The following is a 15,531-nucleotide window of genomic DNA, read 5'->3' as shown; positions in this document are numbered from 1 at the left end:
ATACAGCTATGTACAAACAGTGACAGTGACACTCAGCAAGCAGTGGTATACAGGCATTCCACATTACAGATGGTTTTCACCCAGCAATCAGATCTCCCTGCAGTACACAACGTGTTGTTCCGTCTTTCTGCATTACCCACCATGTGCAACCAGGTCCCTGAGCAAAGACAACCCCACGGATGGGTTTGTCTGTACTCGAGGCAGAATTAACCCAAACAGACTTTCCTAACAGACCTCTCACATGCTCTGCTGGGACTTTATCTCCGTCTACTGCATGCAGGGGTTCAGATTGGGATGGAGCTGCTCTATTGGTGGAACCTCGGGTGTTAACTAGCCAGGTGGCCTTTGCTAGATGTTGGAATTCGCTTATCGCTGTTGGTCACGTGATCCTTGCTGGGCAGTGGGGCAGCTTCAGCTGAATCTTTGGCCACACTGGGGGAGGTGGGCCCCACACGGGCCCAGCCCAGTTACCTGTCCCAAGGCCGGAAGCAAGAGAGAGCCTTCCCGGGGTTTGTCCATTCTTATATGTGGACCACAAAAGTATGTCAAGCTCCTTAAGTGGCTTAAAAAATTGTCAGTATTCAAACTAGCCAGTTGATTGGTTTTGTTAGGTCATAGAGGAAGCTGTAAGCACCTCTTTGCAAGAAAATCCGGAGCTATGCTTGCTAACCCGTGACAGTATTCATTTCAAATTTCTGCTTTAGATGGTGGTCAGTGCAAAGTGGGGTTTGGCTTTGGACTTCCTCAGGTGCATAAAACCTGCTGGTTTTAATGATGTTTGCCATAGGATCTGCTTATGCACTGTTGTTCCAAAATACCAGGTGACAATGGCTGTTGTTTAAGTTAATCATTTCACACACTCCTAAAGCATTCTGCTAAAAGCTTCCAATAATATGAGAGGCTTTTATCTGCTTTTATCTAGCAGAGTATCTAGATCTCTGCTTCTGTCTAGCAGAGTGCAGCCTATTTCCTTGTAGAAGTATGGATTTGGCACAAGGAGCAAAAATATTCTGAAAAATTACTAAGCAGGTGTCACAAGCAGTAACTGCTCAGAAGAAATGAGACCATGTTTGCTTTCTTAGTTCAAGGAAAGAGGAAAACAAAATGAGTAGGAAACAAATACAGCTGAAGTGGTAATGGGTTGATGAAACACAAGAAGCGAGATTGCATTTTCTGACAGAATGTAGCCAGCAACCTTGGAGCATTTTTGTGAAGTGTTTGATTGCAGAGAACAGAGGTGCTTTGAAAATCCTATTTTGAGCATCCATCCCTTATTTGAATGACTGGATGCTGTGGTAATAAATAATGGATGAATAAAATTTAAGCCTAAAGAGACCTTCAGGTCATCTCTCAGGACTTCACTGTATCATGAGACATGACATTTCAGCAGGTTATCCTGAACTGAACTAGCACATCTGTTTTGACATCTCTTCAGCTGAAGCCATCAATGGCTGAAAAGTCTCAGTGCTTGGAGCTTTTTCGTATTGGTTCATCAATATTATTGCAAATTGTCATTCTCATCTGCATTAGTTGTACTTTGCTTTCCTGATTATTACATGCTTTTCCCAGACAGAGTTAAGCACCTTTTAATACTAGTATTTTCTTTCTGTATAGACAGCTCAATCTTTTTAATAACAGATCAAGATCTTTATGTGGTTCTTCAGTTTTATGCATGTTCTTTGTCCTCTCTTTAGTAGCCTTTAAAGAAAGGCAGTCAGCAGGATACTACCCCACGATACTACTCTGCCAGTGTCTCTTTCACTGTCCATGTTCTGCTTGGTGCAAAATTCACGGTACCTTCCTCTGCCACTTTCTGCCATCACTGCTATGTACAAAACCGGGATTTGGCCCTTTTGCCCCAGCATTGCCTAGGAGCTCATTCTGAGGGGGAGGGTGTGTTATGACTACTGTCTGGACCTGCTGGATGCAGGATTGCTGGCCCCATCAGTACATGTGCAATATGTACCTTGCTGCAACAAATCACTTTACAAGATGTAGAATTTTACATAGAAATGCGCTGCCTTCAGCTTGACAGCAGTCTGCTCTTTTCATCCATATATTTTCTGAATAAGAATTTTGTGTACACTGGCAATGAGGGAGAAGTTTCTGGGAAGTGTTGTGCTTTTGCAGAGCTCCTGCGCTGTGGGGCTTCAGAGGGTGACCTGTACTAAACTCATACAGATCTGTGCTCCTTAAGCCAGCTGTAGGGCATCCCTTTGCTGATAAAGTTGAGACCAGTGTGGGCTCAGGCAGCATCTGTGAATGCTTCAAAACATTTTTTAGAAACAAGATGAATCGTTCTGCACACAACTTCATTCCATGCCAGCTGCATGGCTTTGCTTCTGGCTGCAGTTAGTTAGAGTTGGTTTTGCCTCTGGGGATGCTTTATCATTTCAGTATTACTAATGAGGAGCTACAGGGTGATTTTGAGTGGATTTGAACGGTGGTAGGAATGGTGAACAAAAAATCTGGAGGGGAAGTGATGGTCAATTTATTTCACTACCTTTGCTGCTCTTGTATTTTTTCTGAGGTTGATAATGTGGTGTCTTTCATATAATAATAAAGAGAAAGTGAAACGTTTACAAATTTTGTAAACTGTTCTGTACTGTGCTAAGGAACTGAAATAAAACCTCTTGAATAATGGATCTGAAAAACACACTTTGCAATTCTCACAGTGCAGAAATGAAAGGCATCAAGACTTCTGATGGCATTCACTGAGAGTACCATGGCTCAACTCTAACCGTGTTTTATATTAATGTTTTATATTAATTGATTTCGTATGGAAGATAATCTAGGGATTCCTTTCATTGCAGTTTTCAAAAGCCATCACTAGACTGTGCTGGGAGACATTAAAAAATAATGATGCTAAAAATGTAAAAAAGTCAAATTAAATTCTCTAAGTTACACCCTCAGTGTAGGAATTAAACCCCAGGTTTAAGAGCTGCCTTCCTACTCCTTTTAGAAGTGCACGTACCTGAGGGGTGGGACAGAGGGCATGGAAGGATTGACAGTGGATGAGAGTGGTCATAGCCAGCCCTAGCAAGTTCATTCAGCTTTGTATTGCACAGGTTCCTGTTTGAAAGGGAGGCAATGGAGACTGAAAACCAGTAACAAAGTAGGGGGTATGTGAGCCAAAATATTCGGCTGATCTCAAAATATCAGTCCTGTATTTTTATGGTATAAAACAGAAGATATCTGTGAATGCACTTTTGAAATGAATGGGAAATAGCAGCTAAGACCTGGTGATGCTCAACCATTTCTGTAATTGTGTTGTTATTTTTGTAGCAGTGTTTCCAAGAAGAGAAGCTTTGTTGCCTTAAATTTTAAACTAATAACTTGAGTAGTTTTAATAGAAAAAGGACTGCTTGCGAATTTGTGATCAGATGCAGTTTTAAATATTGGATAGTTCAACAAAATGCTTTAATGTCTACACCTATAATTTAGAGTTTGAATAAAGTTCTTAATGCCATTTAGCAATAAGGATGCTTCCTTTGCATGTGAAATTGCACACCTGCAAAACTACTGTCCCATTTTCTTGGCCGAAATTGGTATAATTAGGATCCCCATTTTTAGTTACAGCCTCAGTGTTTTTACATGCTCATCACTTCCCAAGGTAACTCCATTTGTAGATCTTTCACTGTAACCTGGAATGACTTTTAAGTTAAAAAAACACTTCCCCCCCCCAGCATTCTTAATTAGCAGGAGCTGAAATATGTTATGCCATATCCTCCCCCTCCAATTTTATTATGTAAAAATATTGGGGTTTTTTTCCTTCATATATCTTTCACATAGTAAAATGACTTTAAAATTACAAGTTTAAAATCTTGACTGAAGAGTTTGGGGAGTTTTGGCTAAACCCTTTAATTTACCATTAAGATTTTGAGAGATTTAAAGCTTCCATGCAAAAGTGGAAGGATCAGCATAGAGACCAAATGGCAATGGAAGGGATATACACAGTCAGGAGGAAGCTTCCAAGTTGCTTGAGTTTGAAAGTGCACACTGTGCTACTCATGTGATTAGCAAAGAGAAGACCTACTTTTTGTAAGTTGGCACAGTAGTTTGATAGTTGCATGCAAAGATAATAGAGCCTATTTTGAATGGAGTAATAGGACATAAACTTTAATTTTTTTATTTGTTTTTAAAATTTCTTTAACACCATTAGCAAGGCTATGCTGCGTGCTTTCTCTGTGCTCTTGCATTCTGTGTTACATTGGTGATGTGTGGTTGCACAGACTTACGGTTCAGATAAGAAAAAGGATTATCATTTTGCTTCTTTTCTAGTTCTTTTCCATGACAGTTCAAAAACTACAAATAGCACTGTGGCAGTTATTTGGGTTGCCTCTAACTTAACTAAACATCATCTTCTGGAAGTGGATGTTTGAGGGAAGGTACACCTTGTGCCTAGTGCTTTGCCCACTCCAGAAGAGTTGGAGAGAAGCCTGCAGGTACACATTTAAAACAGAGAAAGCTTTTTGGGACCCATTGTTCCTTGGCTGAAGTTCAGGCAAAGGTTTCTGGTGGTGCTTCAGTGGGTGCTCTGGACACTGGCTTGAGAAGGGTCATGGCTCAGCAGCAGTAGCTGGTGGATTCCCACCTCTGAATGTGGGCGTTAGGTGTAGTCCTTCCATTCAAAATTTGTGTACCCAAAGGGTTAAAATTCATAGCTATTGTAAATAAGTTCTATGGAAGTGGATCAAGCTTTGAGTCTACTTGCAAAATATTTTTTTTAAGTTCTAGAGAAATCTTGTATCTTCATTTATGTATGTGACTAAACACCTTTGTCTACTTCTGAGTGGATTTAATACTTTTACCTGGCAATAGGAAGTGGTAGGAGGAAAACACATGGATCCTTGAGAAACACCGTGCTTGGGGGTTGGGTGAAGGTTAATGGTATCTGCTGATGGTCTTTGGATAAGATGATCTTGAATACCAGCATTGTTACTTAAAAATAAAGCAAGTCCTTTTGCAAAATGGAGTAAGTAAAAGGTTTCTTTCCTTTTACACTGGTGTCCTGTGTCTCCTAGACCACTATTCCTGAAAATAATAAAATGCCTGCTTTGTTTCTGGGTCCTGCTTTAAGCTTCTGCTTTAACCATAGGATAGTTTTATCTGTTTTAAGGATAAATACCTTTGTGGATAGAATATGATTACTATGCATAGAGCAACCTATCATTTCCTCTTGCTCTAAAATGTGGTGGATAGACCACCACTGCATGTTGTGTTCATGTTTCTGCTTTTTCTACATAATCTACATACTCTTGAAGTGTTTTAGCTGTAGGGAACATCTGTCACAGACCCAAATGTTTATATTCATAAAAATTGGCAGTTGTGTCAGCTCCTCAAAGAGATGTTCATCGTGATCTTTTTGTAAGCAAATGTGCTGTGACTGGAAAAGCTTCTTTAATAATTGTGTTAAGTACAATTAAAGTATCTGGAATCTGTTCCAGTTACTGAAGCAGCATTGAAGATTGTGATTCTTCTTATGAAAATACAATTGCTTGGATTTTGCATTACAAATATATGCTAAAGTCATGTCTGGAAATCTGAGCAAAGTTCTCTACAGACTGTACAATTGGGGAGTCATGCTTAAGATTATTTATTTATTCATTTATTTTCTATAAAATTAGATGCATTAATCATGAGAAGTAGTTTCTTCACAGATTTTCCGTATGCACTTCCCTGGTTATAAATAGTATTTTTAAAGGCTTGATTAGAAAAAATTAGTTTCATCTGTTCACTTGTAAAACATCACTGTAGTCAAGCAACCAGCCCAAAAGGAACTGATGCATGATGAAAATAATATTTTGTATTTCAGTTACAAAGATGGAGCTCAATATCTCTCCCATTGTGTGCTGTCAAATAGAGAGAGGACTTGTAATTCAATTTAAACCTCATTCAGTTCGATCTCTGTAGAAGAGTGCTGGACCCTGAAGGTAGTTTTCTGAACAGCATCTTGCTTTAGGTAACTGGTGAGCTGCTTTTCCTGTAGGAGGAAAGAGAGGAGAAAAAGGCAGAGGGATGACTGGTCTTTACAATTTGTTCCAGAACCACTAGTGTTAGTCTTAAGTTTTATTAGGTTTAAAATATATTAAGATTTTTTTAAAGCTGTACATAATGGCATAGTTCAAAGATCTGAGTTAAGTGTCAGTCAGATTTTAATAGTTTTATGCAGTCTTTTCAGTGACTTTTTCCTCTTCTTGGCTCTATTCTATATTGTATAGATTTCTACACTATTCACCTGCAGTGTTTTCAGTGCTTTTTTGTCACATGCTTCACATTTATCCCTTCTTTTCTGTCTTTCCAAGCCTCCTATTTTCTCATTAAAACGTATCTGCTCCTTCTTTTCTGTTTCCACAGGGCATTTTTCCCTCTCAGATTTCCTTCTCTCCCTCTTATTTTTCCCTTTCTCAAAACCTAATCCCTCCCCACACACACATTGATAAAGGCAGTAAAGTCTGATATTTTATGCCGAAGATATTGTTAGGGATCAGGATAACTTCATGGTTAGAGGCAAAGGCAATCCATCCAGCCAGCAGCTGTCAGTAAGGTGAAGGTTTGGTTCATGCTACCATATACCCAAAAAGCTGAAACTACTAGTCAGCTGGTCTTCATTTAAGATACTTCAATGAGGAGCTTTCCTCTTCATTCTCCTTCTTATCCCAAAACGTTTTTTGGGGAACTCTCTTCTCAATAAGCCTAAAAAATCTTGGAAGATACCATCCACTTTTTTGGTCTTATGCATTGTCTTTTGATTTCACAACACTGAAATGTTGCACATTAGGTTTCATAAATAATTCTCATCAGTTGTGAAATTGTTGTGTTTTGAAATGCATACATTTCAAAGAAAAAGGGCCAGAATTTATTCTTTCCAGCTATTTAGGTAACAACCAGACATAAGCTGTGCTCTGTCTTTGGCAGCTGTGCCATGCTCTTCACTGCAGCAGTGGTTACTTGCATTTTGGACTGGTAAGGGCCTTCACTTCTATGTTTTTTAAGAAAATGTGTGTTATTTCCACTGGACTCATGCAGATCATCACAGGATTTGTTGGGACAAGTGTTGGCAGAACCCTTGCTGACTGAGTACCCTATGTACCCCCCATACCTTCTCAGTGTGGAGGTATCAAAAGATCTTTTGCAGTCTGGATGATACCGAGTATTACCCAGGATTAACCAAGAGGCATGGGAAACGAATGTAAAATAGCACTGACAGAAAATGAAAACAAAATGAAACAAACCCAAAACCCACCATAAATGCAAGTTCAGGATCTTGTCTTAAGATGTGTCATTTTCCAAATGAATCTTGGTTTGATGAGCTGAGGAAAGTTGAAATCTGGTTCAGTTTTGCTTCATGCTAGCAAACAACTGTCAGACAGAGAAGATTGTCTGTCCAAGATGGAGATGAAAATGAGCAAGGTGGAAATGGTGCAACCAGACTTCCCTATTACATTTTTTTCTGTTGGTAACTGGAAAATATTTCAAACTTTCTCTTGCTTTTGCTCCAGGTAGTCAAGCTTGCTAGATCTTCAGCTCTTTATGTTTGACTTGGGGAAAAAAAAAGTACAACTTGAACTTTCAAAAGAAGAATAATTCTCAGTTTTATTGCTGAACTTCAATCAGTAGGTCTCCAGGTGCATTATAAAGCATACTATTATTTTAAAAATCTTCACTAATTTGGCATGGCCATCTTAACACAGGGTCTGTTTTAAAAACATGTTGAATGCTCACATCTTCTGACTTAAAAGGGAAAGGAAAGCAAAAAAGAGAGCATAAAACAATAAAACCCAAGCCTGTAGGCAAAATGTTTCATTACAATAGTTGTGGGGTTTCTTTTTAATTATATGTAATAAAAATCTTGCAGATGATGCCCACTCTTTGGATGAGGGGGTAAGACAAGCAAAGTTCCTTGCCTGAGGCCCAGGGTTGGAAATATAAACCATGGTTAGCTGGCATTAAACTTTTTGATAATAGCAATGTCACCAGTGAGCTAATGATGACTTTTCCTCCCCTTTGATGATATGTTGTTCTGCAGGTAATTGATGTCATGATAGCAGATGATACAGTAAAATATTTTGATGGAAGACACAAACAGTTTCCCATATAATAAACTGCTTTTTTGTAGAGCCTGCATTCCCACAGTGAGAGCTGGTGGTGTCTGTTCTTCGATGGGCAGGGTTGTATCAGCAGAGACTGGCTCTGGGGTGGTACAGGGTGTGTCCCAGCAGTTTTAGCGCTGATGCATTACAACAATGTTGGGCTTCATTACAGCGCTTTGTTTTCTGTGGTGCTGCTACTTGGGTCTGCAGAGAGGAGAGAGCCTTAGGAGATGCAAGAACCATTGTTTAACAAAACTTACCTTCTTCCCCCTCTCCCCTTTTCTTCACAGAAAATATCAGAGAGGAACCCGGGTACGCCTGAGACTGCTGGATCTTGAACTGACGTCCAGGTTCTTGGGGGCAGCCAGTGATACAACATTGCTGGAAGCTGATGCAGTACTTTTAGGGCTTGCAGAGAGCAAGCAAACAAAGCAAAAGGAGTAAATTTACTGCAGAGAGATGCACTTCGTGCTCTATAACAAATTACATAAAATAAATACTTCCTCAGGAAATAAATGAAAATTTTCTGTCCACTTACATAAAAAAATGAGGTCAATAAAAGACAATAAGCACATTGTACCTAATTCTTGCTCCATTTTTATTCACTCATCTTTCTAGCTCTTTGCCTTTCAATTTAAAGGTGAAAGGTTAAGTGAGCTTTTGTAGGTTAACTGAATGTTTTCATATTCTTGTATAAAGAATTTCAGAGTCCATCATACTATCCCAAAGGAATGTTGATCTTCCATGGAGGAGGTCCAGAGTTTGGTGTCGTGGTGCTGCTTGCAGGATGGTTTTTCATACAGAACAACATCAAGCATTCCTGATTTCCAAGCTGCAGTGCAGGCTGTTTTACTGCAGATACTGGGTTTAATATCTGTTACAGTACGTCAAACTTTTATCTCCATCTGCATGAGGAACTAGAGATTATTCTTTGCTTTAATCAGAGCTCGCATTTCCAATGCATGTTAGTAAATTTTCTCTGGTGGTTCATAAAAATGAAAAGAAGCTGTTTTAATGTAGTTGGCCAAGTGTAGGTCTTAGTTTTCTGTAAATATATTTAAGATAAATATAATGGGTATTAGAACACACAACCAAAGAATCATGTAATGGTATATCCTGTATCTTTTTGGAGCTTTTGTTATCAGAGAACATTTCTCTTGATTTCTGGTATATCCAAGCCTGAATTCTGCACAGTCGTTTGTGATCTGCATAGTGCCTAGCAGGTGTGCTGAGGCAAATGCCATTCATACCACTCAATTTCAAAAGAAAGCCTGTTTAATTTTAAAATATTTTCCCCAAATGTTGGAATGAAATGAGATTTGTTAAGATAGTATGCCTTGTTTGTCTGCAGTGACTGTCCAGTGACACCGTGTTTCTTTTAGATGTATGTTATTCAGCAAACTGCACAAAATTCAGCAAAACGCACACTGGCTTAAGCGTGTATTACCCAAATCCACAGACACCTCATCTTTCTGCTGGAGCAGGCCATGTGAGCAGTGGTGCAGCTCCTTCTGCCTCTCATGACTGAGTACATAGGTGTCTCAGTCATGTACGGGAAGAGGAGGTAAGGGATCCCTAAAGAAGCAGGGTACCAGAGAGCCAGTTCCAGGCCGCCACAGCTCATACATCCCTTTCCTTGCCTTCACCTGGGAGTTGCTTGGATAAGATGGCATCAGTGCAGAAATGGGGAGCAATTCTGTTAGATCACAGCTGGCTGGTGGGTCAGGTTGCCACCCAAGTCTTCATATGGTCCAACAAAATTTGTTTAGAACAGGATACAAAAGCCTTAACCTGTTTATAGGTTAAACATTTTAATTTTTTAAAAGGTTTTTGGGTTTGGGTGGTTGGTTTTTTTTTTTTAAATATAAAAAGAAAAGCAAAAGGAAAGCTGAAGTGCCTTTTTACCTGGAACCACAGCCGTATGGCACAGTGGTTTCACTATTTCTTACACCTCTGGCTAAAAGAAAACCTTTGACCAAATAAACAAAAGAAAACTCATTTCCTACTGTTGCCCTCTCATAACACTGAACCAAGAGGTACAGTGCAGACAGAATCATAGAATTATTAAAGTTGAAAAAGATCTCCATGATCATTGAGTCCAGCTGTCAACCCAACACTGCCATCTTCACCACTAAACCATGTCCTTAAGTGCCACATCTACAAATTTTTTGAACACTTCCAGAGGTGGTGATTCCACCACTTGTCTGGGCAGCCTGTTCCAATGTCTGACATCACCTGATATGGGTAGTTTCCAAGACACATCTCATGCATGATCTGTCAAGAAGAATATTTTTAGTATAAGGTATTTATTTACCCAAATACTAGGAGGAATCACACAGTAAATGCATAACCATTCTGAAGGAATGGGCATGTTCCAGCAGATCCTTTTATAGTTTTGCAAACTGAAATTTGGTTTCTGAAATCAGTATGGATCCAAGCAAGAAAAGGAAACAAGCAATGTGAGCTTATTTTGTTGCTTTAATTTGCTCATTCATCTCAATGATCTTAATTAGGGGATTTTGGACATGAATTTCATTGGGTGTTAGCCTCCAGGTAAAGAGTTATCCTATCACTACAGTAGGAAAATAAGGCCTTTTTAAGAAGCCAGGAGGGATTTAAAATATCAAAGAAATCCTGTCTGTTGAAGGTAACTCATGCTACATGCTTGGTCAACCTCTCAATAAGAGTGATCTGGGAGGAAGTATATGTGTTAATGTTTTGGGCAGGATAAGAGTTACTTCACAGTAGGGTAACAAATAGCGATTTTATCAAACCTTCCTCCAGATAACCTTTAGAGAAGTAGCTTTTGGAGGCTGTAGTGGTTGCTGTTTCAAATCCAGCTTACTGTTTTATTTGGAAACCCAAGGGTTGACATAAACTGACCCAGTCATACAAATTGCAGGGTTGGACCTCCAATGGCTTTAGGCTGCTGCTAGTCTTTGTGGCCTTTGAGGAACCAGTCCATCTTCGGTGACCATCAGTTATTAATTGGCCCTCCAAACTCTTCATACAAGAGTTGTCCCATGGAGGAGTCTCTCTTTGGGGCAGCCTGTGCCCATTGCACGTTGCCTCAATTCTGTACAACTCCCAAAGGCAGAATTGCAAAGGCAGAGCAGGGAATTCTGAAATGTCTTTGTGGTGGGTTGTTGCAATTGTATTTCATAGCTGTAATACCTGCATATTCCAAGAATATGTGGAGACTACATGTCCTTAACACCGAGTAAGAAACCACCAGCGTTCGCTGCTGAACAGCCATGATGGCACAATTGCATGACCTGTGTCTGTAAGGCTATCCTTATTTTTTACTCCAGCCTTTTATCACAGTAGAAATTGATAATGCAAGCAGATATTTCTAGGGCCATCCATACAGAAAAATAACAAATGCGGACACTTTTCTGCTGGTTGCTCCCTGTCCCCAGGAGTTCCCTTTCTTCTTCATGGTCACATTCCTTTTGCTCCTTCTCTCTGCATTTTCTGCTGTGCAATGTGCACAAGTGTATATACAAGAGCTGTGCACAGTGAAATCTCCTTGTCCACATGGTACAGATCCCTGAGAGGCCTTGTGTATGTCTTGCTTTGGGCAGTGGTATCAATCTGAATTATTGTTTGGAGGTCTTTCTTATTGCAGGCAAGAGGATAGCTGCTCCTGCTAACATAAAGAAAGGCTAAAGCCAGCCCAGCAGCTCCTGTGGCACTGTGCCCAGCCCACAGCACTGCCTGGAACACTCTTATCACTCTATATATGTACAACTAATATGAACCAAATGAATGCTACTTATACATACCAAGATTCCAGCTGTAAATGGAAATGCATCATTTTGCTGAGAATCCTGAGGGCAGTATAAACCAAGTTCTGCAGCTATGTTCTTCTGACTGCCAAAATCAGGAATTTCTCTACATGCCATGCTGCGTTTTCTTCTAAATTTTGGAATTTTGTCTTACTCTCTGAAGCACAGACCTGATGAGCAAAGTTCATTACTAAAATCATATGGATTTATTCTCTCACCTTTTTTTGATTATGCAGCTGAGAAGACATTTATTTCTTCATCTGTTTTTCAGACATTTAGGTTTTTTTTTTCCTGTAACAGTCTTGAGCTTTGAAAGTGTTGAATTTTTTTTGCTCTGAAATTTTTCAGGTAACAACACAAACCCACTTCATTAGCAGATACTGAGTTTTCATTATCTTCTTTCATATTTTGCTTTGCTTACTGCCCACATCTCACTTAGTTGACCAATTTCTCACTTAGATTTGGATGAGCATGACAGATTCACTTTGAGTAGTTGTAATTCCTGCTTGCTGTAGAATTTGCACTCAGAATTGTAATGCTGAGTGCTCACAGAGCAGCATGGAATGCATCCTCAGTAGAGGAAGGAGGAGGCTGCTGCCATCCCAGCCTTGCCTCCCCACTTGGTCAGGCACTCTCTGTAGGGGTGATTCTGCAGCAAATGGCTGTGGGCAGGCTCAAATCTTCCTTTCTGCACAAGCAAGGAATATTTCCACACATTCTGCTGGGAGGACACTTACCTTTTTTAGACTTGTAACTGAAGTGCTTGTGAACTTCACCCTAACCCACGTCCACGTCTCACTCCTCACATGTACTTGCATGTCTGAAGTGCTTTCTAGCTTTACAGATGTGCTTACAAGCAAAGTTAGCTTTGGTAAAAACTGAATCAAAGCTGGTTGGGGTTTTAGCTGAAGCAATAATTTCTCTTTTGTGTTTATTCTGGTCCTGTTTTGAAGGCTTTAGTAAGTTGTCCTAGAATTCTACCTTTTATGAACAGAACATAAAACACTTTATACATACTTGGAAAAAAATATCTTTATCATGATGTGGAGTTGGAAGAAAAATGAGAATAGTTCAATGTTCCTTTGATGACTGATGTGCTATAACAAGACCTCGTAAATCCTCCTAGGCTTGTCTGCCCTTTCATATTCCAGGCCTTTAGGTGGTGAAATGGGGAAAAAGGGAAACACTGAAGAAATCAGGCCTGCCTATTGAAAACAAATTAGCATCTTGCCACTAAAGCTTTGGCGCTGAGCTCGTTTCTAAAGAAAAGAATACTTCACATTTTACTTTACTTTGGGGCATTCTGGAAAGTTTGGGTTCCTCCTCATTTCTTAATACTGTCACATTTATAAATCAGGCAAATTATTGTTTGAGCTTTTTACTCTTTCTCTGGCAGCATTAATCCCAAATGCTGGGAAAGCTATTCCAGTCTTCTGTTTTGGCTAGAGAGCATTTCTACTAGATACAAGCATGCACTCTACATGTGTTTTTTTAGTACATTATACATTCTGGGGAAGTGTTTATCGCATATGAAGGGTCTAGACTGCCCAAATGGGGCTATTACATTGTCATCTGGCCATAACCCAAAATAAATATTATCCCTGGTATGACTGCATTAGACTAACATGAGTAAGATCTTAAACACCTCTAAGTGTTCTTGTTGCCTTCTCGGTTGTGCCTCATTCAATCAGAGTTAAGCACCCTGATGCACTCACTGCATGGTGGCTCTAATGAGGAAATCTGCCATTTGTTAACTTCTGTCTGCAGCAGGCTGCGTGTCAAGAGCAGCCAAAAGTCACACTTCCCAACTGGGTTAAGGGATCCTAGGCATCCTTGGGATAGGTTCTGTAGTCACTCTGCAGTTTGGGTTAGCTTCTGAAAGTGGTGGCATATAAAAATTATTTTAAAATGTTGACTTTCAAAGAAGTAAATCACGTTTTTTTTCTCCCATCTTGTGAGAAATCAAAGAATTACTGAAATACCAGCTCTGTTAATGTCTTTCACACAACAGCAGCTCCGCTGGTTGAATCTTTGCACAGCTTCTCAACCTCAAACCTGGTTTGTGTTTAAGACATGACACATATGGGAACTTAAGTGGTGTTTCACGGTCTCAGTCCCGTAGCACGGGGAAGAACTTTAAGGGCTTCATGCTTCTCTTCCCAGGGAGAGGAGTTGTTCAATTCTTGTCAAAATGACTCAACTGAATACAAATAAACCCCAAAACTAACTGAAGTTGAAGGTCACGGTCTAATATGCCAATTACCAAAACATACAAACAAACACATCAGAGAAGAGAGTTTGTGTACATCCTGACCTGCCTCACGAAGGAGTGTCTGAGCACCATGTTGAACATCTTTGGATGGTCATGGTGACTGAGAGAGGTGCTTGAGCATTGAAGGAAAGCAAATGTCACTCTTGTCTTCAGAAAGGGCCCAAAGGAGGACACCAGTGGTGCCCAGTGCCAAGACCAGAGGCTGTGGGTACACACTGAAACACAGGATGTTCCCTCTGAACATCAGGAAAGTTTTACACTGATAGTGACTGAGCACGGGCGCAGGGTGCCCAGAGAGGTTGTAGAGTCTCCCCCTGTGGAAATACTTAAAAAAAAAGTCTGGACATGGTCCTGGGCAACAAAGACCATGGGGCCCTGTTTGAGCAGGGAGGAATGGACCAGATGACCTCCAGAAGTCCCTTTCAACCGTGTACCATTCTGTGATTCTGTTTTCATCTTACTTGGCCACTCTGGATGAACACCGCTTCTTTTTGTTTCTCTAACTTTTTGAAAGCTCAGAGCTTCTGAATGCCCTGACCTGGAGATGATCTGCTTCTGAGCTAGGAGGGTACAGTCTTCACTTTGGGATCCAGTTGTTAAAAGACTGCAGGGCATTGGGGTTCTCCAGAAGTAGGAAAGGTGGAAATCAGTACCTTCTGTGTGTCCTTGAGGCTGGTTTGCTCTTTGTTTGGCATGGCCTTCCCTGCAGTCTTAAGGGAGACTGTGGCTATTGCATGTGGCTGCTGTCCTCTCCCACTTCCAACGCAGGTATCATCCCTCCTTCTTTATTCCTACTGTATGTATGGGCAAACTGAGAATAAGCTCAGTGAGACAGATTTCTATAGGTCCAGGCTCCTGTACAGTGTGGAAAGGATGTCTATCCCAGCTCAGAGTTTGGTGCCAGCCACACCAAAGTAATGAGCAGTGTTATCAGTGTGGCTGGCAGAAGCATCTGGCAACTGTCCTTCAAGGAGGGGTGATGGTCCTCTCCTGGCAGTCACTGGCTACCTCCTGCCTTGCCTGCCTGCCAAAGCCCTTGCATGAGCTACTCTGGCTTGTGGCAGGCCAGCACGGGGTCTAGCTGTTGAATTCCTCGACCCAGAGAAGGACCTTTGAATAGGCCCGACATGGTTTGCTCGGGTTCACCTAAGAGCGGGTTTTGGTGTGTGATTTCATTACCTCTTGGGGGCCAGGCTTTGCTCAGTGACTGAGGGCCTCACGCACTGATTTGGGTTCCTGTTTGCCCTAGAAAATCACTGCTAACTTCCCAGTGGTATTTGGTTCTTCAGCATGCTTAGGGAGGATGTGCAGCCCGGAGCTGGGGTTTCCCTCGGCCGGGCGGGCAGTGGCGAGGCGGGGGCGGGAGCCACCGCCGGCA

At 40.8% G+C, this 15,531-nt stretch overlaps 1 protein-coding gene across 1 annotated transcript in view; it reads left to right on the top strand.

Annotated features, from left to right (window-relative positions):
* Positions 1-8,677, top strand: part of MRPS28 (mitochondrial ribosomal protein S28) — a gene marked incomplete at its 5' end in the record, with an annotated part of 83,126 nt that extends 74,449 nt beyond the window's left edge. The window contains one exon of the mRNA XM_017740472.1: positions 8,384-8,677. Coding sequence (XP_017595961.1) covers positions 8,384-8,537 — 154 coding nt within the window. The remainder of the gene's footprint in view (positions 1-8,383) is intronic.
* Positions 8,678-15,531: the final 6,854 nt, after the last annotated feature.

The sequence above is a fragment of the Corvus brachyrhynchos genome, unplaced genomic scaffold (assembly GCF_000691975.1).
Source record: "Corvus brachyrhynchos isolate BGI_N302 unplaced genomic scaffold, ASM69197v1 scaffold227, whole genome shotgun sequence".
Taxonomy (NCBI): domain Eukaryota; kingdom Metazoa; phylum Chordata; class Aves; order Passeriformes; family Corvidae; genus Corvus; species Corvus brachyrhynchos.
This window is presented reverse-complemented; position numbering and strand designations above follow the sequence as displayed.